A 23,711-nucleotide genomic window follows, 5' to 3' on the forward strand; every position below is an offset into this window, starting at 1 on the left:
GGTAGCAACACATCTGCCACGCTGATCCTCAACACTGGAGCTCCCCAGGGGTGCGTGCTCAGTCCCCTCCTGTACTCCCTGTTCACCCACAACTGTATGGCCAAGCACGACTCCAACACCATCATTAAGTTTGCAGACGACACAACAGTGGTAGGCCTGATCACCGACAACGACGAGACAGCCTATAGGGAGGAGGTCAGAGACCTGGCTGGGTGGTACCAGAATAACAACCTATCCCTCAATGTAACCAAGACTAAGGAGATGATTGTGGACTACAGGAAAAGGAGGACCGAGCATTCTCATCGACGGGGCTGAAGTGGAGCAGGTTGAGAGCTTCAAGTTCCTTGGTGTCCACATCAACAACAAACTAGAATGGTCCAAACACACCAAGACAGTCATGAAGAGGGCATGACAAAGCCTATTCCCCCTCAGGAAACTAAAAAGATTTGGCAGGGGCCTGAGATCCTCAAAAGTAAACCTACCATTAAAATTATAGACTGATAATTTCTTTGTCAGTGGGCAAACGTACAAAATCAGCAGGGGATCAAATACTTTTTTCCCTCACTGTATATACTATGGTAATTAATGTAGTGTTTTTGCTGATTGTAGTATTCTTAAGCAATAAGGCACGAGGGGGTGTGGTATATGGCCAATATATCACGGCTAAGGGCGGTTCTTAGGCACGACGTAACGCAATTAGATCAGTAAAAATAAATGTTTTGTCATACCCGTGGTATACGGTCTGATACACCACGGCTGTCAGCCAATCAGCATTCAGGACTCAAACCACCCAGTTTATAATGTAGTATTACTATAGTGTTTTTGCAGACATGACTGTAGTATTTACTATAGTGTTTTTGTATTATTATTTTTTACAAAGAAGTGGAGGCTTCAGGAAACCTACTGGAGAATTACAAAAATAACACATTTTCCATGACCAGTGAGTACAGAAATTTGCATCCTGTAGCTCTAACTCCAAAAGGTTTTGGGACACTGTAAAGTCCATGGAGAACAAAAGCACCTCCTCCCAGCTGCCCACTGCACTGAGGCTAGGTAACACTGTCACCACCGATAAATCCACGATAATCGAGAATTTCAATAAGCATTTCTCTACGGCTGGCCATGCTTTCCTCCTGGCTACCCCAACCCCGGCCAACAGCTCCGCAACCCCCGCAGCTACTTGCCCAAACCTCCCCAGCTTCTCCTTCACCCAAATCCAGATAGCAGATGTTCTGAAAGAGCTGCAAAACCTGGACCCATACAAATCAGCTGGGCCAGACAATCTGGACCCTCTCTTTTTAAAATTATCCGTCGCCATTGTTGCAACCCCTATTACCAGTCTGTTCAACCTCTCTTTCGTATCGTCCGAGATCCCTAAAGATTGGAAAGCTGCCGCGGTCATCCCCCTCTTCAAAGGGGGTGACACTCTAGACCCAAACTGTTATAGAACTATTGTCATAAGTTTCGTCTTCTGAGGAGGAAGAAATATTGGACCAATACGCAGCGTGGTAAGTGTCCATACTTACACTTTTATTTAAACGTGAACACTGAAACAAAACAAGACCATGAACGACAGTCCTGTAAGGTAACCTAACTATACATTGAGACAACCACCCACAAACACAAGAGAAAATAAACCCACTTAAATATGGCCTCCAATTAAAGGCAACGAAGAACAGCTGCCTTCAATTGATGGCCAAACCAAAACCCTGAACATAGAAATAGAAATACTAGAAAATCAAATATAGAAATACATAACATAGAAGTAACCCAAAGAACCCAACAACACAAAACAAACACACCCCTGCCACGTCCTGACCAACTACAATAACAAAATGATCCCTTTACTGGTCAGGACGTGACACCTATATCCATCCTGCCCTGCCTTTCTAAAGTCTTCGAAAGCCAAGTTAATAAACAGATCACTGACCATTTCGAATCCCACCGTACGTTCTCCGCTGTGCAATCCAGTTTCCGAGCTGGTCACGGGTGCACCTCAGCCACACTCAAGGTACTAAACGATATCATAACCGCCATCGATAAAAGATTGTACTGTGCAGCCGTCTTTATCGACCTGGCCAAGGCTTTCGACTCTGTCAATCACTTTATTCTTATCGGCAGACTCATCAGCCTTGGTTTCTCAAATGACTGCGTCGCCTGGTTCACCAACTACTTCTCAGACAGAGTTCAGTGTGTCAAATCGGAGGGCCTGTTGTCCGGACCTCTGGCAGTCTCTATGGGGTACCACAGGGTTCAATTCTCGGGCCGACTCTTTTCTCTGTATATATCAACGATGTCGCTCTTGCTGCGGGTGATTCCCTGATCCACCTCAACTCAGACGACACCATTCTGTATACATTTGGTCCTTCTTTGGACACTGTGTTAACAAACCTTCAAACGAGCTTCAATGCCATACAACACTCCTTCCGTGGCCTCCAACTGCTCTAAAACAGTAGTAAAACTAAATGCATGCTTTTCAACCATTCGCTGCCCGCATCCGCCCGCCCGACTAGCATCACTACTCTGGACGGTTCTGACTTAGAATATGTGGACAACTACAAATACCTAGATGTCTGGCTAGACTGTAAACTCTCCTTCCAGACTCAAATTAAACATCTCAAATCCAAAATGAAATCTACAATCGGCTTTCTATTTTGCAACAAAGCCTCCTTCACTCACGCCGCCAAACATACCCTAGTAAAACTGACTATCCTACCGATCCTCGACTTCGGCGATGTCATTTACAAAATAGCCTCCAACACTCTACTCAGCAAACTGGACGCAGTCTATCACAGTGCCATCTGTTATGTAACCAAAGCCCCATATACCACCCACCACTGCGACCTGTATGCTCTAGTCGGCTGGCCCTCGCTACATATTCATCGCCAGACTCACTGGCTCCAGGTCATCTATAAGTCTTTGCTATGTAAAGCTCCGCCTTATCTCAGCTCACTGGTCACGATAACAACACCAGCAGGTATATCTCAATGGTCATCCCTAAAGCCAACACCTATTTGGTCGCCTTTCCTTCCAGTTCTCTGCTGCCAATGAGTGGAACGAATTACAAAAATCACTGAAGCTGGAGGCTTATATTTCCCTCACTAACTTTAAACATCAGCTATCTGAGCAGCTAACCGATCGCTGCAGCTGTACATAGCTCATCTGTAAATAGCCCATCCAATCTACCTATCTCACCCCCATATTATTTTTATTTACTTTTCTGCTCTTTTGCACACCAGTATTTTTACTTGCACATCCTCATCTGCACATCTATCACTCCAGTGTTAATTTGCTAAATTGTAATTACTTCACTACTATGGCCTATTTATTGCCTTACCTCCTCACGCCATTTGCACACACTGTATATAGACTTTCTTTTTTAAAATTCTATTGTGTTATTGACTGTACATTTGTTTATGCCATGTGTAACTCTGTGTTGTTGTTTGTGTCACACTGCTTTGCTTTATCTTGGCCAGGTCACAGTTGTAAATGAGAACTTGTTCTCAACTGGCCTACCTGGTTAAATAAAGGTGAAAAAGAAAATACCAAAAAAATAAGTTGTGAATAAGTAAGCCTAAATGAATAGTTCAGTTCTTTATATTTTCTGTAACATGCATGGAACACAATATATGCTATATACTTGGTATGTAACTTTTCACTTATGGTTGGCACAAATTTGCGATATGGGGGAGGGGAATGGTCAGGGTATATGCATATGTAATACTGTAGTTTTTACTATAGTTTAAAAAGTGTAGTATTTACTACAGTGTTTTTTTGCGGATAATACTGTATAATTTTCTATAGTATTCTACAGTATAATACACCATTCTATAGTAAGTACTACACATGATAGAGGGATACTACAGTGTGGAGTATAGTATTCTACAGTATACTGCAGTTTACTATAGCATTCTATTGTAAGTACTGTAGTACTCTATAGTAAACTGCAGTATTTTTTCATGTGGGTATACTATATACAGTAATTGATACCAGCTAATTTTTGGAAACCGCACCGCGACAACTGCACGCCCATTGTGGCGCAGAGGGACAGTCTGTTCGCACAAGAGCTGAGAGGCAGCGACACGACTCATTTGCATGAGCCAGCCTAGGAACGAGGACAAGCTGCGCTGCGGTGCTGGTCTGATGAGGCAGCAACAAGGACCAGAAAACATATACATTTGAGCCACATAAAGGGCGAACAATCCGCGATATGGTTGTCGGAGTATGGAAGCTCCAGAAGACGTATCGGTCCGGGAACAGCTTTTCCACGACCGAGTCAGAGAGACCATAGTAAGTACAGTCTATACTCGTCGACTGCGGTGAAATTGAGAGCTTGCCTGTTGATTGGAGTGCTCTCGCTGCACTGCTGATATCATCAGCCAGCTGCAAATGCAATTGTATCTCATAACATTTACTATTTGCTGAATATGTGTGGCTGTAGGCTATTCCAGGGACTTGCTGTTAGAATTTGTGTATCTGTATCATATTTCTCAATTACCTTTTGCCCTACCATTACTACAGTATACCTTCAGCGTCCCTCCTGTGTTTTTTGTAAAGAAAAATGTGAGGTCATGTTGCTGCTATTCAACCCCAAAATATGCCCCTACTGTAGACTACTTAAGAATATTGTGCAGCAGCATGCACTTTTATCTTTCACCTGTCTACAATGTAACAACAAACATCAGCCAATAATTAGATAGTTCACCAAGTAGGCCTGATGCAGGATAGTTATTGCATTCTTGATTATATAAATTACATTTACTATAATTATTAACACCATTGTCTGTGTACTGGTAGATCCAGATGTTGAAGCATCAACATCTCAGCATCAATGAAGTGTACAATGTAGCCTAACTTGAATTTAACCAAATGTTCAGCTCTAAAAACCGAGTCGCAATGAGAACCTGGGTATTTGTGGTAAAGATTGGTTATTGCTGCACAAGTATGTGCTCAAAGCACATTATGTTATGGGATGTCAAACCTGTTGCCATTTTTATGTAGTGTAAAATGTAGTTGGACCAGTATTTGTTACATTTGAAACACATTAAATGTTGTACTGTATGTGCTCATGTAATCCTGGCATGATGGCTCTATCACCACAGCAGCACAGGGAAGTGACCTATGACCCTGCTTAGCACAGTAGATCTCTGTCTCTCTTCTGCCTGTCTGACTCACTGATACAGATGACATTAAGTCATTCCAGACTCCCTTCCTCTTTCTCTATTTTCTAACGCCCATTCCTGTGAGTGCATTATAGGCTGCTAATAGCGTTTATCTTTGTGTGTTTATGTGGGCAATTGTGTTTCTATCCACATGCACGTGTGTCCTACGTGCCTTCGGCTGGACAGTGTGTGCAGCCTTTTAATCAAGTAGTGGTAGTGCTAGTTACATTTTTCATGACCTACATCAGCCCTTTGAAAGGCTGTTCAGTCTTAACAGGTACCGTGGCATGCATAGTTATCAATAATACCATTCCTCCACTTCTATTTTCCGGTAGGGCAGAATGGACACAACATGGTCTCAATGACAGAGCCATGCATTAGTAGCACAACCCGTCATCACAAAGGCGTGCTTTTTCTCACATAAATATTCAGCAAATACCTGTTGTGTACAGCACTAACAAGCAAAATATTTGTATGATATGATGTTTTACCTTTACTTCCAAACTTTTAACAACATGCCTGAGACGGTTATCTTTTGTTCTGTCTTTACGACATCAGTGTCCAGCCCACTGACTAATAGGAAATACTGGAGAAATCTTTCAGCACATAGGATTTGAGTTTGTCTAGTGGGCTGGCAGCCTAACCTGAAAGTGTTTACACAACTGCAGAGAAGAGGATAGAGCCAGACTGAGAGAGGGAGGAAACATTTCTGATGTGAAAGTCAGAAAGACAAAGAAACATACAGAGAAATACAAGACAGAATGACAGACAGGCAGGTGGGGACAGACAGACAGATAGGGAGTGTGCGTCAGAGCTGAGACAGGGAACACTGTTGTCCTCTGGACTAGAGCAGGTGAAGGTGCCCTCAGACAGCCCCATTATCTGTCTCTAGGAGGAGGAAAAATATAACAGGCCTGTGGTGTTTTGTCCTTCACAAAGGACAGTCTTGCTGTGACCGAACATGATGGCTGTGTTTGTTGGGATTGGAGGCTCAACTTAAAGTGCATCTATATACAGTATTATGCTGCTTGTATATGCTGTGAACCCACAATGGTGCTCCATATTCTCTGTCTGCCATTTATTGGCAGTTTGCTCTGATACAGAGTGGGGCTTTTGTTTGGGGCATTAGCGTGCTGGGCATTAGCTGTTGGGGCTGTGAGCTGTTGGGCATAAGCTGGTTAGCATTGTGACATGGGCTATGTTTGCCTTCTCCCCCACACGCCCACATCTCTCTATCAAACGGTGGATTTACATCAGTAAAATGTGTGTAGTAAGATCTATCTCTCTTCAACATCAGATGTGCAACTTTTCTGTTTACACCTTACTTTAGCCTTGGATGTGGTTTGGCCAAAGCCACAGTCCTGCTTCATGTGTGAGTGCAGCTATTACCATACCGTAAATACCATAGTATATAGACAAACAAAATGTTTTTAAACGTATTTTATTTAACTAGGCAAGTAAGTTAAGAACAAATTCGTATTTGCAATGACGGCCTAAGGATAGCAATTCAAACTGTACAGGAGCTTCTCATCTAAACCATATTCTACATAATGTTGCACATTTGATTAATGCAACAAAACTCAATTCACAAATGAGTGGATAATTTATAAGCCTTTAATTTTCAATTTAGCTAACAGAGCAAGAACTCTGTCTACTGATATTAAGGTAATTCTTACAGGGACAGGTGGTGTGGGAAAGCCATTGTCTTTACACTATAACACCCAGAGGTAGTGTGGGAGACATCTCTAAAAGACAGATTTGAATCTAGATCTGTCTTTTTACACTACAATATCATCTTTCCTGGAACTAGTATCGATCGTCAAAGTATTGTAGTGTAAAGAGGCCCAAAGTACAAAGCTGTAAGGTCTATGAGAAGTCTGTGGATTTAAAACCCCTCTCTCCCATAATCATCAAACTGCCCAGCATGGGCTCCATTCTCTTTGAGCTGTCTGAATGCCTAGGCTGTTTCAGTCCAGCCTAGTTTATTATTCTTCAGCCTGTATCTTAGTACTGGCCAAGGACTGGTTTTAGATAGCTTGCTTTATTACAGAGCAAGTCACACATAATGAACTTTAAGCATCTGAATATCTCATTTGGCTATTTGGAGCACTGTGTCACTCTGTAGCATCATCTTTCAGTTTGAGAATGGGAAATGAATAGTTGTCATTAGGCATTTTCTGCAGTTGCGTATTTATATTGTAGTCCATTGCTCTAACAAAGCTTTTACTTGTATACAGCTAAGCCTGCAACTCAACTCTGGTATAATTGCAGTGACATCACCACATTTCCATCAGTAGATTTATTAGACTCCAAAAAACACTGGCAAGCTGGCAAGGACATGACGTCAATCCACACTTAATAAAGAAACAAACATTAGGTGAAAATGGTTTAGAAACTAACAGTATACAGTATTTTGCATGTGTGAGGTATGGTAGTTCTTAATGCTAAACATTATCTCTTACAACTACTGAGCTCTGACCTAGTTCATTGGATGTTGGTGTCACTGGGCAGGCTATGAGGTGGGGTATCCAATTCTGCCTTGTCGTTCATCCACTCACTAGGTAAATCTGTGGTGGCTGCCATTTGTAGGTCAAGCTTATCAAATGTACATGATTATACAAGTCAGCAGGCGCATCATGTCCAAGTATACATTAAGGGCATCATCACAGACACAGATTCTCTCCCTGTAACAATGATGAAATTCAGATAGGAGTGCCCACATTGCTAACATTTACAGTTATAGGATGTAGCCCTGTTTTTATTTACCTTCATAACATGTTATATTGGAGTATTTTTTTATTAGACCACCGGAATATTCTGGAACAGAACATTTACTTATCTGCGGGATCAGCGGTAGCTATCTCCTTATGTGATATTTATGATATTATGATGTTTTTCTTTCTCTGTTATTCGTTAACCTGATTGCGTCATCTTTTTCAGACCAGGGTGGGGATATGTTGCTTTGAAACTGGCACAGAACTGCTGCCATTCCTAGTTCCCTAAATTGGAAGAGTAGTGTCCTCCATTTTAGAAAATGTCTGGTCATTTCTGTTTTATAAGGGATCGGTGGGGATGTGAGTATTTAGTTTATGTTGTTGGCTTTTTTTGTAATCCCAGCCGGTCTCCTCTCCACTCTCTCGTTGCTTAATCTGGTAATCCTGATAATCTGACCCCCTCTCATCTATCTACTACATAACTAACCCCGATGACCCTGTTTATAAAACCAGGGGCTCAATCACAGTCACAGATTGCCAAAACCATCATTTGGTAAATAGAAATCCACTCCAATTATGTAATTCAGCATCTGTAATACAGTTAGGCTACCTACAGACAGTACAGTATCACTAACCTGGGGATCTTCCATTTTCCAATAATAAACGAGAACTTAATTTTGTTGTAAAGGGAGAGAATGCAGAGTTCAACTTGATTCTACTTATCAGTGATTGATTCACATACATTAGGATGTGCCTCCTGGAATGCAGGCTTGAGGGTAAACTATTGTTTTGAAGGTAGAACCACAAGTGATGATCTGCATTCATCTCGCCACAAATGCAACAATAAATCACTCTATTCTGAGTTATGTGGTTAAACGGGTTCATAGCATGCGTCTATTGGCTTTTGTTCAGAAGTCTTCAAACAAACAGCAAGATATACAGTTTGACGTGGATGAGAAAATTGACTTTCCACTCCCTAGAATGTGCATGTTCAGTCTTATCCATGTTTTCTCTTTGAAAGTATGAAGACACCCAGCTTTGACAATGTTCTATTAATTAAGCAGAGGGCATGCATGATGTTGCTCGGGCAACCACAGCAAAAATAAACACAGTGCAGGTAACAGAGAGGGAGATGATTGACTCTCCTGTGTGTTCCTGGGTTCAGTCATCTCTAAGATCATTGTGGTGATGTCTTGATGAACCAGCTGGAGGTTGAAAAGCCTGCCTGTATATTATCTGCATTAGTGTGAGGACTTGAAGACTTTGTTTGGTGTTTGTTTGCCCTGTGCGAATCTGCTCACCTCTGTTATGCAGCAACACTCGGGGTCTACAGCAGCGTTGTGTGGATTTTCTCTATAGAGTGAACAAACAACAAACAACTAGCATGTCCCCGCCCATATGTCTTTTTCAGCCATCTATTTCCTGTGTGAGGGGTGCAAAATCCACTTGTCACTTAAATCTCGCTGGATTGATTGCTTTTATTTTACTCCTGCGACTCTTTCATGCTTTTGCGTGTGCCTGTTGTTTTTTCCTGTTAACGTTACGACTGCGGATATATTTGTAATGACCTGTCAAACACAACCCAGTATTGGCTGAAATGGACTCAATGGAATACATTGTCTTTCCATTGCATCTATAAGAACACAAAAGTTTGTTGAGGATTTAACACATCACCTCGACACTTGCATCATAAGAAAGAGAGGAAAGATAACTTTATTTTGATTGGTGTACTTTTTTTGTTTTTTGTGGAATTAAAAAAAGTAATCATTTGCTACAGTTGAAATGTTAACAAATGAAATGCGCTGAAATGAAAGCATCTCCTGAAAATGAACAGTTGGATTCCAGTGATATTATGTCTGATTTCGCAAACAATGGAAAGCATGTATAGATAGGTGTAATCTAAAGCCAAGGATGTTGATTTCTAATTCCAGCGTATCCTGCTATTGACACACTTGTTGAATTATTGAACAGAACGTGACAACAACATGAATTAATGAGTGCAGGGAGGCATAGACTAGGGATGGCCAACTTTGATGGGGTTGGGGGCCACAACATCTGAACTCATATGGGGGGGCCGCAGTTGCTTGCGGGTCTGTGTACCCACATCCATACCCCCCTCCCCCCACATTACGAGCAAAACGTTTTAGCGGGCCTCCCTCTTGACAGCAGAGAGAACCATCATTTCGTGCAATTCCACACATTTTTGCCATTTTGCATTTATTAGAATTGTTTTTAATATTTTAATCAATTTTGATGACCCGTTGCAACAATAACCAAATAATAAAAGATTGTTGACTTATTCCCACAATTAGCATGGATTAATCATAGGAAGTTTGATCCTAAACGTTGATCTCAGTGTTTTTATCTCCACAGATCTGTGTCCTGCTTTTCATATGTCTCTACATTGTCTCCTATCTGGTCATTACCCACTACAAGAGGAATGCTGAGTTTACCATAGGTACGTGTGAGTCTGAGAGGTTAAAGGTCAGTGGAGTGGAGTGGAGGCCAGGTCACAGTGGACTGCAAGGTCTGCTGGGTTTCTGTGGCTCAACACTCTACTGATTTAACTCTAAAAGTAATTAATTGGACTGTTGATAGTTCTGTATGCCTCTGAATGTCCTCCTTTGGTCCTGTACGTGTAGGTGTTATATTACAGCCAGGACGGCCGTATATATGTATACAGTGCCTTCGGAAAGTATTCAGACCCCTTGACTTTATCCACATTTTGTTACTTTACATCCTTATTCTTTAGTTTTTTCCCTCTTCAATCTAGACACAATACCCAATAATGACACCCCAGAAACAGGTTTTTAGACATTTTTGCTAATTTATTAAAAAAATACAAAACAAAATATTATGTTTACATAATTATTCAGACCCTTTACTCAATATTTTTTTTGAAGCACCTTTGGCAGTGAGTCCTAATGAGTATGACGCTACAAGCTTGGCACACTTGTATTTGGGGAGTTTCTCCCATTCTTCTCTGCAGATCCTCTCAAGCGCTGTCAGGTTGTATAGGGAGCGTTGCTGCACAGCTATTTTCAGGTCTCTCCAGAAATGTTTGTTCTGGTTCAAGTCCGGGCTCTCGCTCGGCCACTCAAGGACATTCAGAGACTTGTCTCGAAGCCACTCTTGCGTTGTCTTGGCTGTGTGCTTAGGGTCGTTGTCCTGTTGGAAGGGGAACCGTCGCCCCAGTCTGAGGTCCTGAGCGTTCTGGAGCAGGTTTTCATCAAGGATCTCTCTTTACTTTGCTCTGTTTATCTTTCCCTTGATCCTGACTAGTCTTCCAGTCCCTGCCACTGAAAAACAACCCCACAGCATGATGCTGCCACCACCATGCTTCACCATAGGGATGGTGCCAGGTTTCCTCCAGACGTGATTCTTGGTATTCAGGCCAAAAAGTTCAATCTTGGTTTCATCAGACCAGAGAATCTTGTTTCTCATGGACTGAGAGTCTTTAGGTGCCTTTTGGCAAACTCCAAGCTGGCTGTCATGTGCCTTTTACTGAGGAGTGGCTTCTGTCTGGACATTCTACCATAAAGGCCTGATTGGTGAAGTGCTGCAGAGATGGTTGTCCTTCTGGAAGGTTCTCCCATCTCCACAGGGAAACTCTAGAACTCTGTCAGAGTGACCATCAGGTTCTCGGTCACCTCCCTGACCAAGGCCCTTCTCCCCCGATTGCTCAGTTTGACCAGGCGGCCAGCTCTAGGAAGAGCCTTGGTTGTTCCAAACTTCATCCATTTCAGAATGATGGAGGCCACTGTGTTCTTGGGGACCTTCAACGCTGCAGAACTATTTTCGTACCCTTCCCCAGATTTGTCTGTCCTCTCAGCTCTCTACGGACACTTCTTTCGACCTCATGGCTTGGTTTTTGCTCCGACATGCACTGTCAACTGTGGGACCTTATATAGACAGGTGTGTGTCTTTCCAAATGATGTCCAGTCTATTGAATTTACCACCGGTGGACTCAAGGATGATCAATGGAAACAGGGTACACCTGAGCTCAACTTCGAGTCTCATAGCAAAGGGTCTGAATACTTATGTAAATAAGCTATTTCTCTTTTTTATACTTGTTTTTGTTTTGCCGTTATGGGGTATTGTGTGTAGATTGCAGAGGATTTTTTTATTTATTTAATCCATTTTAGAATAAGGCTGTAACGTAACAATGTGGAAAAAGTCAAGGGGTCTGAATACTTTTCCGAAGGCACTGTAAATGCATATATCAGCATATGTTTGCCCTTGCTTCACACTGCTGTGTATAGATTTTGTATGTCTGCATAAACAACTTGTTGTTTACTATGAAGGAGCCATAATAACTTTAATTTATGTGTGCAGGCATGAGCTAGGGTGTTTTTCACTGCAGCAGCCCCTACCTCACTTGTGAGTGTATGTTTCCATCAGGAATTTACAGCAAGCATTGGTATGGCGGACAGGATGCTTTCCAAAATCCACTCTGGTACAAATTACAGCCAGAGCCTGTTATGCAACCTTCCTTGGTCTCCCGGATCCTCTGTCCTGTTAGACTGGGCGAGGGGCGCAAGGAATGTTCCCCTGGGATAATAATACGCTCCGTAGGGCATACACAGTGCACAACAACCCCCACACAAAACACTTGGACACACACTTGGACAGACGCGCACACACACACACACATACACACACACACACACACACACACACACACACACACACACACAGAACCAGCGCCCACGTAGTCAGGAATGTACGGTCTGCAGCACCCCTTGGACAGCCAATATGGGTGTGTGGACTGGGGTTTTTCACAAACCAGATGTTTCTGGCTATGGTTCCGATCTAGTAATATCTCTTGTGAAGTGTGTAAACCATGTAGGACGCCAGAGATAGAAAAGTAAGGGGGAAATGGAGAGCTCCATGGGTTTTACTTTAACCAACAAATGACTCTGCACTTAGGCTGTCTATCCAGTCTTAATTTGCTGGTACAAAACAATGGGGTATGAAATAAGCCTCAACTTCGAAGCCTGTGCCAAATATGATAATTCCGTTTTTATGACAAAATTCTTCATCGTAAGGGGTCGGGTTAGCAATTTGTTCAATACCACCCCCACCCCTTTTCCCAAAACTTGCACATGGATACTACACTGATTTGTTCAGTTGTTGGAAATAGCTGACCGATCTGATCAATTCCATGATCAGTCACGGATCAGGGCCATACACATATGGGGCACAGAGATATTCAAACATTGTATTAGTGTTCTTTGATAAGGATTAGCGTTTTGCTTTTGGGCAATTTAATTTCCTGCTTTCGGAAAGAACGTATTATTTCCAATTCCTGGATTGTAGCCTGCAGCATAAACACACGTGTGTGCACACACACACACACACACACACACACACACACACACACACACAGCCATACACACACTGTACGTAGGCCTACACAAGAATTTGCTTTGATTGATCACACACAAACACTCTTCCACACATGTGCAAACATGTTTGTCGTTTATAATTGTTACTACAAGAACAGTTTTAGCCTGTAGGTGTTTGTTAGAATCAGTGGTGTAGTGGTGCCTGGAGAAGTGGGTATTTTGCCAACATTTTTCCAAACGGCCTGAAGGAAACGCACCGTGTGAAAACTTCTATGAGAAACAGTGACATACTCTCTGAATGACCTAAAATGATGAATCCCATATTGGTCTTTCACAGTCAGGCCAACCCAAGCTGTACTGTTCATATTGGTCTTTCACAGTCAGGCCAACCCAAGCTGTACTGTTCATATTGGTCTTTCACAGTGAGGCCAACCCAAGCTGTACTGTTCATATTGGTCTTTCACAGTCAGGCCAACCCAAGCTGTACTGTTCATATTGGTCTTTCACAGTCAGGCCAACCCAAGCTGTACTGTTCATATTGGTCTTTCACAGTCAGGCCAACCCAAGCTGTACTGTTCATATTGGTCTTTCACAGTGAGGCCAACCCAAGCTGTACTGTTCATATTGGTCTTTCACAGTGAGGCCAACCCAAGCTGTACTGTTCATATTGGTCTTTCACAGTGAGGCCTACTATTGAAACAGATCAACTGAGTCAGTAATTCACCGGTTTCAGATTGTCCCCCCCAAAAATTCAGGTATTCGTTCTCAATGTCACACTTTTTTTTTAACAGAAAATCAACAAAAGTGTATGTTCTAAGTCTATAACAATGCTTAAACCACATGGTCTTGGAAAAATCTAAGAAATGTAGATTTTTTTAGAGTAGTTGACCTTTAATTCAAGTGTGCAGGCACCTAGCACTATTGTTTTATAAGCAGCGTTTCTGTAGCACATGAGATGGAGTTTGCAAACGAAATGGCACTAGATTGATTAAAATAATCATCATGATATCATTCTGACAGGTAGGCATGGGCTACTATGTAGCTAGTTAACATTTAATAGAGCAGGTTTTTGGGAAAGGCTTTCCATCTACTAGAAGACAGTTAGGCCTGTCATTCGCATCACTATATTTTCCTATTCCTTAATTAGTTTGAAACCTGGACATTTTGCTTCATATTATGAGGCGTGTCTTACCTTGCTTCAAAATAGCCTATGGCCAAAATCCCACCATATAAACGTGGAGGCAATTATTCTTATGAAGACTTAATCAAATGCCTTCTCCTGTTCTATTGGTTTTCTTTCAAAGTTCTTTCATTGTCTAGCAGCCAAAGGCATTATCCTAATGCCTTTGGCTGCATCTTTAAATCCCCCTCTTTCTAACAGATCTTTCCATCTCTGTCCATGAAATCGCTTGCATGTGCGGTGAGCATTTTGGAACAGTGTTTTCACACAAATTGAATTTTGGATCATTCACGCGTAGGCCTACTGCCCTGTGTATGTTGCTGGGCCTAAAAAGGTATACCTGCGTATACCCTCCACTACACCACTGGTGAGAATTGAGCAATGTGTGCTTGTTGCCCTTCAGGAATTTAGGGGAAGGAGGTCTTGTCTTTGATCAGGTTCCCAGCTTCTTGCCCAGCCTGTCTATCCCCTCACCCCCAAACACTTTTTCCTCTTTCTGTAAGCCATACTAACAATTGCGTTGTGTTCTTTAAATTGTAGATAACAGTGAAGATGCAACAGTCAACAAAATTGCGTGAGTAACTTTGAACAATAGAGGCTTTATTACCACCAATCTCATCTATTCTGCCACAGAATGTCAGAAAACCAATATACTGAACCTACCTACATATTTGATATTTCTATGTATCATATGGGACTGCTGCTTCTTTTGTAAAAAATCAATTTTTCTCTCTGTCTTTCTCTAGGCTGTGGCTCTGTACGTTCACTCTCTCAGTCTCTGTGGGTGCTGTTCTACTCCTACCGCTCTCCATCTTGTCCAACGAGGTCCTGCTCTCCTTCCCACAGAGCTACTACATGCAGTGGCTTAATGGATCCCTTATACACGGTAAACACACACACAAGCAGCTACATTAACATACACACACCTGACTGACACACCTAATGCACACAGAGATTTTGTTTGTGCGAAGCATGAATGACAGTTTAAAGTCATGTGCCATTGAAAGATTTTCTCAGCAGGTAGTTGGTTCAGTGCATATGCTTCACATATTTGCTTTCCCATTTAATTTGTTCAGAGAATTTGCAGTCCACCACATGTTGCTAAGGGTGTAGCTATTACCTTTACTCAGTGGTGATGATAAGACTACAGATACGAGCTCCTCAGAGCGTTGAACTTTTAAAACGAACGTTTATGAAACTCCATTAGAGACCTCACTCTTAGAACAACAGGTTCCATAAGGGTTCTTCGGCTGTCCCCATAGGAGAAGCCTTTTTGGTTCCAGGTATAACCCTTTTGGGTTCCATGTAGGACCCTCTGTGGAAAGGGTTCTACCTGGAACCCAAAGGGTTCTAGTTGGAACAAAAATGTTTTCTTCAAAGGGTTCTCCTATGGGGATAGCCGAAGAACCCTTTTAGATTCTAGATGGCGCCTTTTTTGAGTGTATAGCATGTAGAGAGTGAACCTCTCATTGTCTGTAACGCTGTCTGTAACGCTGTCTGTAACGCTGTCTGTCTCCATCTCTCAATGCAGGACTGTGGAATATAGTCTTCCTCTTCTCCAACCTATCCCTGGTCTTCCTCCTGCCCTTTGCCTACTTCTTCACTGAGTCTGAGGGCTTCGCTGGATCCAAAAAGGTACCTGCTTCAGTGACAGAGCAGACTGGTAGCAGATGAGCCAAATCCACTGAGTATTGTGATGACATGATGATTGGGATGAGTTGGCTGAAGCACAAACAGACCTTGGACCAGGCTAATGAAAGAGCATCATGTATATGTACACTGAGTGCTCTTTCCATGACACAGACTGACCAGGTGAATCCAGGTGAAAGCTAAAATCCCTTATTGATATTGTTAAATCCAGTTCAATCAGTGTAGATGAAGGGGAGGAGACTTAAAGAAGGATTTTTAAGCCTTGAGCCAATTGACACATGGATAGGCGGTAGGTGCCAGGTGCACCGGTTTGAGTGTGTCAAGAACTGCAACGCTGCTGGGTTTTTCACACTCAGTTTGCTGTGTGTATCAAGAATGGTCCACCACTCAAAGGACATCCAGCCAACTTGACACAACTGTGGGGAAACATTGGAGTCAACATGGACCAGGATCCCTGTGGAACGCTTTCGACACCTTGTAGAGTCCATGCCCCAACGAATTGAGGCTGTTTTTAGGGAAAAGGGGGGTCCAACTCAATATTAGAAGGGTGTTCCTAGTGTTTTTGTACACTCAGTGTATATAACATGTGGTATAACGTTTGTATACCCTCTGTACACAGGGTGTGATGGCCCGTCTGTATGAGACAGCAGTAGTCCTCTTCCTCCTGACCCTGCTCGTGTTGGGGATGGTGTGGGTGGCATCGGCCATCCTTGATGACAACATGGCCAGACAGAGTCTTTACGGTAAAACAACCCCTCTTCTCCTTCTCCCCTCTCTCTCTCTCGATCTATCCCCCTTTTCTCTCACTTTCACATCCTTAAAACTGTTTTATGTGCTTTTCGTCTTTTACCTTCCACCTCTTCTCATATTTCGTCTGCTTCCCTGTGGCTCAGTTGGTAGAGCATGGTGTTTGCAACGCCAGCATGGTGTGTGCAACACCAGGGTTGTGGGTTTGATTCCCATGGGGGGCCAGTACAAAAAGAAGAAAAAAAAAAAAAAATATATATATATATATATATATATATATTTTTTTCTTTTTTATATATATATATATATATTAAAAAAGTGTGTGTGTGTGTGTATGAAATGTATGCATTCACTACTGTAAGTCGCTCTGGATAAGAGCGTCTGCTAAATGACTAAAAATGTAAATGTGAAATGTCTGTTGCTGTTGTTAACTGCAAATGTGAAATGTAAGTTTAATTACTAAATTTATCTGTAATGTGTTAAATCGTTTATCTCTCAGATCTGTGGGAGTATTACCTGCCTTATCTCTACTCCTGCATATCCTTGTTCGGAGTCCTGCTGCTGTTGTGTAAGTACAGTACATGTTTACCCAGCCCTGGGCCGGGGGCATTTCATAAATATGAGGATGACTGTATTTCTATATTATATGATTGTATCCCCTGTGTCTCCCACAGTATGCACTCCTCTGGGACTATCACGTATGTTCAGCGTCACAGGAAGGCTACTGGTCAAACCAAGGGTGAGTGTGTCTGTGTAAGACTCATGTCGGTGTGTTTTTGTCCTTTAGCTGAGCTGTCTGTACAGCTCTGGAAAAAATTAAGAGACCACTGCAAAATGATCAGTTTCTCTGGTTTTACTATTTATAGGTATGTGTTTGGGTAAAATTAACATTTTGGTTTCATTCTATAAACTACTGACAACATTTCTCCTAAACTCCAAATAAAAATATTGTCATTGAGAGCATTTATTTGCAGAAAATGATAACTGGTCAAAATAACAAAAAAGATGCAGTGTTCTCAGACCTCGAATAATGCAAAGAAAATAAGTTCATATTCATTTTTAAACGACACAATACTAATGTTTTAACTTAGGAAGAGTTCAGAAATTAATATTTGGTGGAATAACCCTGATTTTCAATCACAGCTTTGCGTCTTGGCATGCTCTCCACCAGTCTTAATCACATTCCAGAGGTTTTCAATGGGGTTCAGGTCTGGAGATTGGGCTGGCCATGACAGGGTCTTGATCTGGTGGTCCTACATCCATACCTTGATTTACCTGGCTGTGTGGCATGGAGCATTGTCCTGCTGGAAAAACCAATCCTCAGAGTTGGGGAACATTGTCAGAGCAGAAGGAAGCAAGTTTTAGTAAAACCAGAGGAATTGATAATTTTGCAGTTCAATTATTTTCTTTGTATAGGTGTACCCTATTGTATGTGTGTGGTGTTGGTATGTACTGTATGTGTGTGTGTGGTGTTGGTATGTACTGTGTGTGTGTGTGTGTGTGTGTGGTGTTGGTATGTACTGTATGTATGTGTGTGGTGTTGGTATGTACTGTATGTATGTGTGTGGTGTTGGTATGTACTGTATGTGTGTGCTGGTCTGACTCCCTTAATGTCTTCCATCATCAGTTGCTGGAGGACCTTGATGAGACAATGAGTTGTGCTGAGTTTGAAGAGGCCTCTCTATCCAGGAACCTCACTAGTAAGTCTCATGACATAACGTACTGTATATCCATGATATAACATATGTCAGTTTTATGCCATAATTTGTCGCTTTCATGCATAATTAAAGTGATGCTATTTCTCTTTAAAGGGAATGAATAGAAGCTTATCACAAAATTACAGCTCTCTCTCATTCCTCTGTAGGTGGGACCTCGTTATGGATTAATGTGAATACAGAGGTTCTGAGGAACCGGTTCCTCAACATTCAGGCCCGGCGGATTGCTCTGGGTAAGAATTAAAGGTCGACCGAATATGATTTTTCAATGCCGATACCGATTATTGGAGGACCAAAAAAAGCAGATGCCGATTAATCGGACGTTTTTTAAATATTTTTTTAATATATATTTGTAATAATGACAATTACAACAATACTGAATGAACAATGAACACTTTTTTATTTTGACTTAATATAATACATAAATAAAATCAATTTAGTCTAAAATAAATAATGAAACATGTTCAATTTGGTTTAAATAATGCAAAAACCCAGTGTTGGAGAAGAAAGTAAAAGTGCAATATGTGCCATGTAAAAAAGCTAACGTTTAAGTTCCTTGCTCAGAACATGAGAACATATGAAAGCTGGTGGTTCCTTTTTAACATGAGTCTTCAATATTCCCAGTTAAGAAGTTTTAGGTTGAAGTTATTATAGGACTATTTCTCTAACATTTGTATTTCATAGACCTTTGACTATTGGATGTTCTTATAGTATTGCCAGCCTAATCTCGGGAGTTGATAGGCCTGAAGTCATAAACAGCGCTGTGCTTCAAGCATTGCCAAAAGTTGCTGGCAAACGGAGGAAAGTTCGGTTTGAATAAATGCTTATGAGCCTGCTGCTGCCTACCACCGCTCAGTCAGACTGCTCTATCAAATCATAGACTTAATTGTAATATAATAACACACAGAAATACGAGCTTTAGGTCATTAATATGGTCATATCCGAAAACTATAATTTCGAAAAAACAAAACGTTTATTCTTTCAGTGAAATACAGAACCGTTCGGTATTTTATTGAACGGGTGGCAACCCCAAGTCTAAATATTGCTGTTACATTGCACAACCTTCAAAGTTATGTCATAATTATGTAAAATTCTGGCAAATGAATGATGGTCTTTGTTAGGAAGAAATGGTCTTCACACAGTTCACAACGAGCCAGGCGACCCAAACTGCTGCATATACCCTGATTCTGCTTACACTGAACGCAAGAGAAGTGACACAATTTCAGGCACCGCAATGATTATATGCAACGCAGGACAAGCTAGTTAAACTAGTAATATCATCAACCATGTGTAGTTAACTAGTGATTATGTTAAGATTGATTGTTTTTTATAAGATAAGTTTAATGCTAGCTAGCAGCTGCACTCGCATAACAGGTGGTCAGCCTGCCATGCAGTTTCCTCGTAGATTGCAATATAATCGGCCATAATTGGAGTCCAAAAAATGCAAATTACCAATTGTTATGAAAACTTGAAATCAGCCCTAATTAATCGGCCATTTCGATTAATCGGTCGACCTCTAGTAAGAACCATTGACTTTCCTAGAAACACAGAACATGTCCTACGCTACTAGGCCTGGCCAGGAAAACTGGCTATAATTAGGGCCTGGAGTTTGTCCCGTCAGGTCACGTGGTCAGGAAAAACTCCAAACGATAAAAAGACTGGGATTCTCAGACACTAACTCTGGATTTCTGTTTTTGCCTTCAGAGATACGGAAGAGAGCGTCACCATGGCAGCGTAACCTAGGATACCCATTGGCCATGCTGTTGCTGCTGGCTGTAACGGTGAGGAGAGGCAGACTCACCACTCACCTCGCCTGCTGGCACACACCTGACATCACATCCTCATTCAAAATGTTGTGTGTGTTTTGATTGGCTGTGAGTGTTGTTCTCTTTCCCAGGTGGTGTGTGTGCTCATTGTGTGCTACCATGTGGTGGAGTTGCTGTTTGACGATACAGCTATGCCTCGAGGGATGGAGGTGAGGGGATGCTTTCCTATACAAGCAATAACTAATAATTCCCCAAATATCTAATTTAATTCAAACAAAGATATGTTGTCGCTACTAGTTCTTGCCTAGTAACTTTTTAAGGGACACTGTAGAGCTATACTAGACCTGTATACACTATGAAACAGAGTTTATATAATGAAACAGAGTTTGTATAATGTGTGTACTACTGACATTTTAATTGTATTATCACAGGATGTAAATGGTATTAACTTTCTTTCTCTCTCCTCTTGAAGGACCCTCTCCTGGGCGCTGCCTCGTTCTCCATGTTTGGTTCGTTAGGGGCTGCAGTGCAGGTGATCCTCATCCTGTATCTCATGATCTCCTCAGTAGTGGGTTTCTACAGCTCCCCACTGTTCACTGGACTACGCCCCCGCGCACAGGACACCACACTGACACAGGTACACACACACACACATACTGGCACACACACACTGCTCGCTCTCTCTTCCATGGGGCATTCTCATAATAACCCAACTTTCTTGCTCTCTTTTCTCAGATTATTGGGAACTGTGTGTCTCTATTGGTGCTCAGCTCAGCTCTGCCTGTATTTTCTAGGACTTTGGGTAAGTCTGCAGTGGAGGACTTGGTGTCAGGTGCTCTTGTATGACAGACTGACATGCATATAAAATACCGACAAATAGATGCTTTTTCTAAACATTAACCATTGAATGGTTTGGTCCTTTGGTCTTGATTCAGGGATCACCCGGTTTGATCTGCTGGGAGACTTTGGTCGGTTTAACTGGCTGGGAAACTTCCACATCGTCTTCCTGTATAACATACTGTTTGCCGGGCTGACCTCTGCCTGTCTTATCAACACTCTCACATGGACTGTACAGAGGGAACTCATCAGAGCATTCGGTATGTTGGGGTCACACACACATACACAATTCCGCACGCATGTACGCATGCTCACACACGTTGTGATCGGCTGATTCCCTAATCTGGTCCTCTATCTCTTCACAGGGCTGCATAAACTGCCGTCGACTGTGTCTCGCTCCACCATCCCACTCAGGCTCCTATTGGCTAATGGACTCTCAAAGATTCAGTGACACTTGAACAAGCCAATGACCTTGGCTAACCAAAGTGAGTTTACCAAAAATCAGTGTCCCCAAATATTGAGCTGAAGTAAACTGTCATTGAAAGAGAGAAGAGATTGACCTGTTTGCTGATGGACGACTGGTGATCCTGTCACCACTGATATGAGAAGAGGAGGAAACTTGGTTAGATGAAACATATCGTCTGATCAGGAATGGACATGGACCTCAGACATGATCATACTTACAGAGAATAGGTACAGGTACTGCGCCAAAGGGGACCAATGCAATTTGTCTCCTTTTCTGTCAGGTCTATAACAGAGTAAGTGAGAAATAAAATAAAAAACAAGAGAACTAAATGAACAGAAAGGGAGCAAGAATGTAGGTTTATATGCGTAGACTATGGAGATGGTCATCTTCGAGTCCCAAGGTCATTCCCAATATATGAACCCTTCATAGACATCCAAAGTGACTTCTGCTGAAATGTCTGCCAATCTCAAAACATCTTGATCCCTGACTCTTTGATGGGAAGGAACTCCACAAGAACTTCAGCTCTATGTACTTCCTTAGATCTGGCTTTTCCTCTCTAGCACTTATGACCTTATTTATTATTCAAATGATTTATTCTGCTGTGTCATCTTGTGAACATCATATCACTTCTTTCTGTTGTCCTTTAATGGAAGGTTTTGGAAAGAAGAAGATGTCTGCATGGTGTCAAAGAATAACAGTAAATCGGTTAACAGTAATGAAAGTAAGGGACGGGTACAGTAACTCTACTTCTATGCATATGGCCAATTCTACTATACTCCTTTTTAGTATATCATTCTCATTTACACATTTGTATCACAACCTTGTGTAATAGGGATGGTTTATTGTTGGACTGAAAAGTTGGACAGCTGCCTTTTGTGAAGAGAACAGCAACATGCAATGCTTAGCACCATGGCGCTAAAGGAAATTTAAGGTAGAGACCGGAAACAATGGCCTGGAAGTTAAGACCAAGTTAAACTGTGATGTGTTTACAGTGTGTGTTTGTGTGCCTGTGTTTGAGTAAAAGAGTGCCTGTGTTTGTGTCCGTCAGCATACATTCATTTTTTGTGCAATGTTGCATTAATGCATGGAGATTTTTCTCCAATATCTCAAGTTCCTTTCATTTTTTTAAATCACGTTTTTGTTTTTTAATTATGAGTTTGTGTCAATAGATTTATTTTGACATCAAGTGAATGTTCATGTGTTTGTCTCACAGGGGTAAAACACTCCTCAACCTCTCCTGAATTGTCCAAATGTATTTAATTAAAATGCCAGAACAGTAGGCTACTACATGTTAAATTGTCTGTATGTCTTGTAAAACTGTATGCTTTACTATGATGTATGATTGTTAGCTAGCTATACATTTGAACTCTGGTTAAAAGTATATGAAAATAGTTTTTGTAAGGACTCTTTACTGGAATAATAAATATTTTCAGTCTATTTCTTATACCATTGTTGCTTTTTTTTTGCATAGTATACTAAGAAAATGTATTGATTTGGAAACCCTGTTTCATTCCAATCTGGAAGATTGCCTGATGTTTTTAGAGCCTCAAATTGGCTAATCTTTATGTCGAGACAAATCCATGTCCCACGCCATCTGTTATGTGTCTAAGTACCACATGGTATGGTAAAGATAAGTCTGTCATCAATTTTACCTTCTTCAATTTCGTCATTGAGGTGTTGCTGGATCTACATAAAGATGGCGTAAGTGCACTCAACCTAACATAAACATTTCATAGCTGCCTAAAGTGGTCTAACAGACAAATTTTGGAGTGATCACTTTCCAAATCATAACAGGGCCCACCATACACATAGGCCTATTTAAAACAGATTTTTAAAAAGCATGTTTCAGTAAAGGTGTGTATATGATAATCTTGTATGGTCATTGAGCATTTAATAATAAAAACAGATGAACGTGTTTTGCAATATTAACGTGTTAAAAAGGCCTAGCTTGTGTCTATCTCTCACATTTGTAGATAACTAATTCAGGTTCAGAGTGACATCTGCTGTACAAAATGGGGCACACTCCTTATACCTCAATACCACTGTCGTCCCTAGCTACCACAGCCACAAAGTCATAAACCCCGCCTATTTCTACAATTTCTCTTCTTAAAATATGATTTTAAACC

General features: G+C 41.5%; 1 protein-coding gene across 2 annotated transcripts; it reads left to right on the forward strand.

The window, feature by feature from the left end:
• The first annotated feature begins 4,025 nt into the window (after positions 1–4,025).
• Positions 4,026–23,029, forward strand: LOC106565532 (limb region 1 homolog-like protein). 2 transcript variants are annotated; one of them, XM_014132770.2, is made up of 16 exons: positions 4,026–4,290; positions 10,250–10,334; positions 14,945–14,978; positions 15,151–15,290; positions 15,936–16,039; positions 16,674–16,797; positions 17,301–17,369; positions 17,476–17,540; positions 18,429–18,501; positions 18,666–18,749; positions 20,221–20,297; positions 20,414–20,491; positions 20,755–20,919; positions 21,018–21,084; positions 21,218–21,379; positions 21,485–23,029. In XM_014132770.2, exons 1-16 carry the CDS (start codon positions 4,225–4,227, stop codon positions 21,568–21,570), a joined length of 1,479 nt encoding a protein of 492 aa, XP_013988245.1. In that variant the 5' UTR covers positions 4,026–4,224; the 3' UTR covers positions 21,571–23,029. The 2 variants fall into 2 exon arrangements, with proteins under 2 accessions (XP_013988245.1, XP_045547616.1); XM_045691660.1 differs by lacking the exon at positions 10,250–10,334 and having other exon boundaries at positions 4,036–4,290.
• The last annotated feature ends 682 nt before the right edge of the window (positions 23,030–23,711 follow it).

Source organism: Salmo salar, chromosome ssa12, assembly GCF_905237065.1.
Source record: "Salmo salar chromosome ssa12, Ssal_v3.1, whole genome shotgun sequence".
NCBI lineage: Eukaryota > Metazoa > Chordata > Actinopteri > Salmoniformes > Salmonidae > Salmo > Salmo salar.

Excerpts from the sequence above, each read along its gene's own strand:
- LOC106565532 (XM_014132770.2), top strand. The coding sequence starts at position 4,225 with ATGGAAGCTCCAGAAGACGTATCGGTCCGGGAACAGCTTTTCCACGAC. Across the intron at positions 16,040-16,673 it reads GCTTCGCTGGATCCAAAAAG|GGTGTGATGGCCCGTCTGTA; the intron begins GTACCTGCTTCA and ends CTCTGTACACAG. Across the intron at positions 21,380-21,484 it reads GGAACTCATCAGAGCATTCG|GGCTGCATAAACTGCCGTCG; the intron begins GTATGTTGGGGT and ends ATCTCTTCACAG.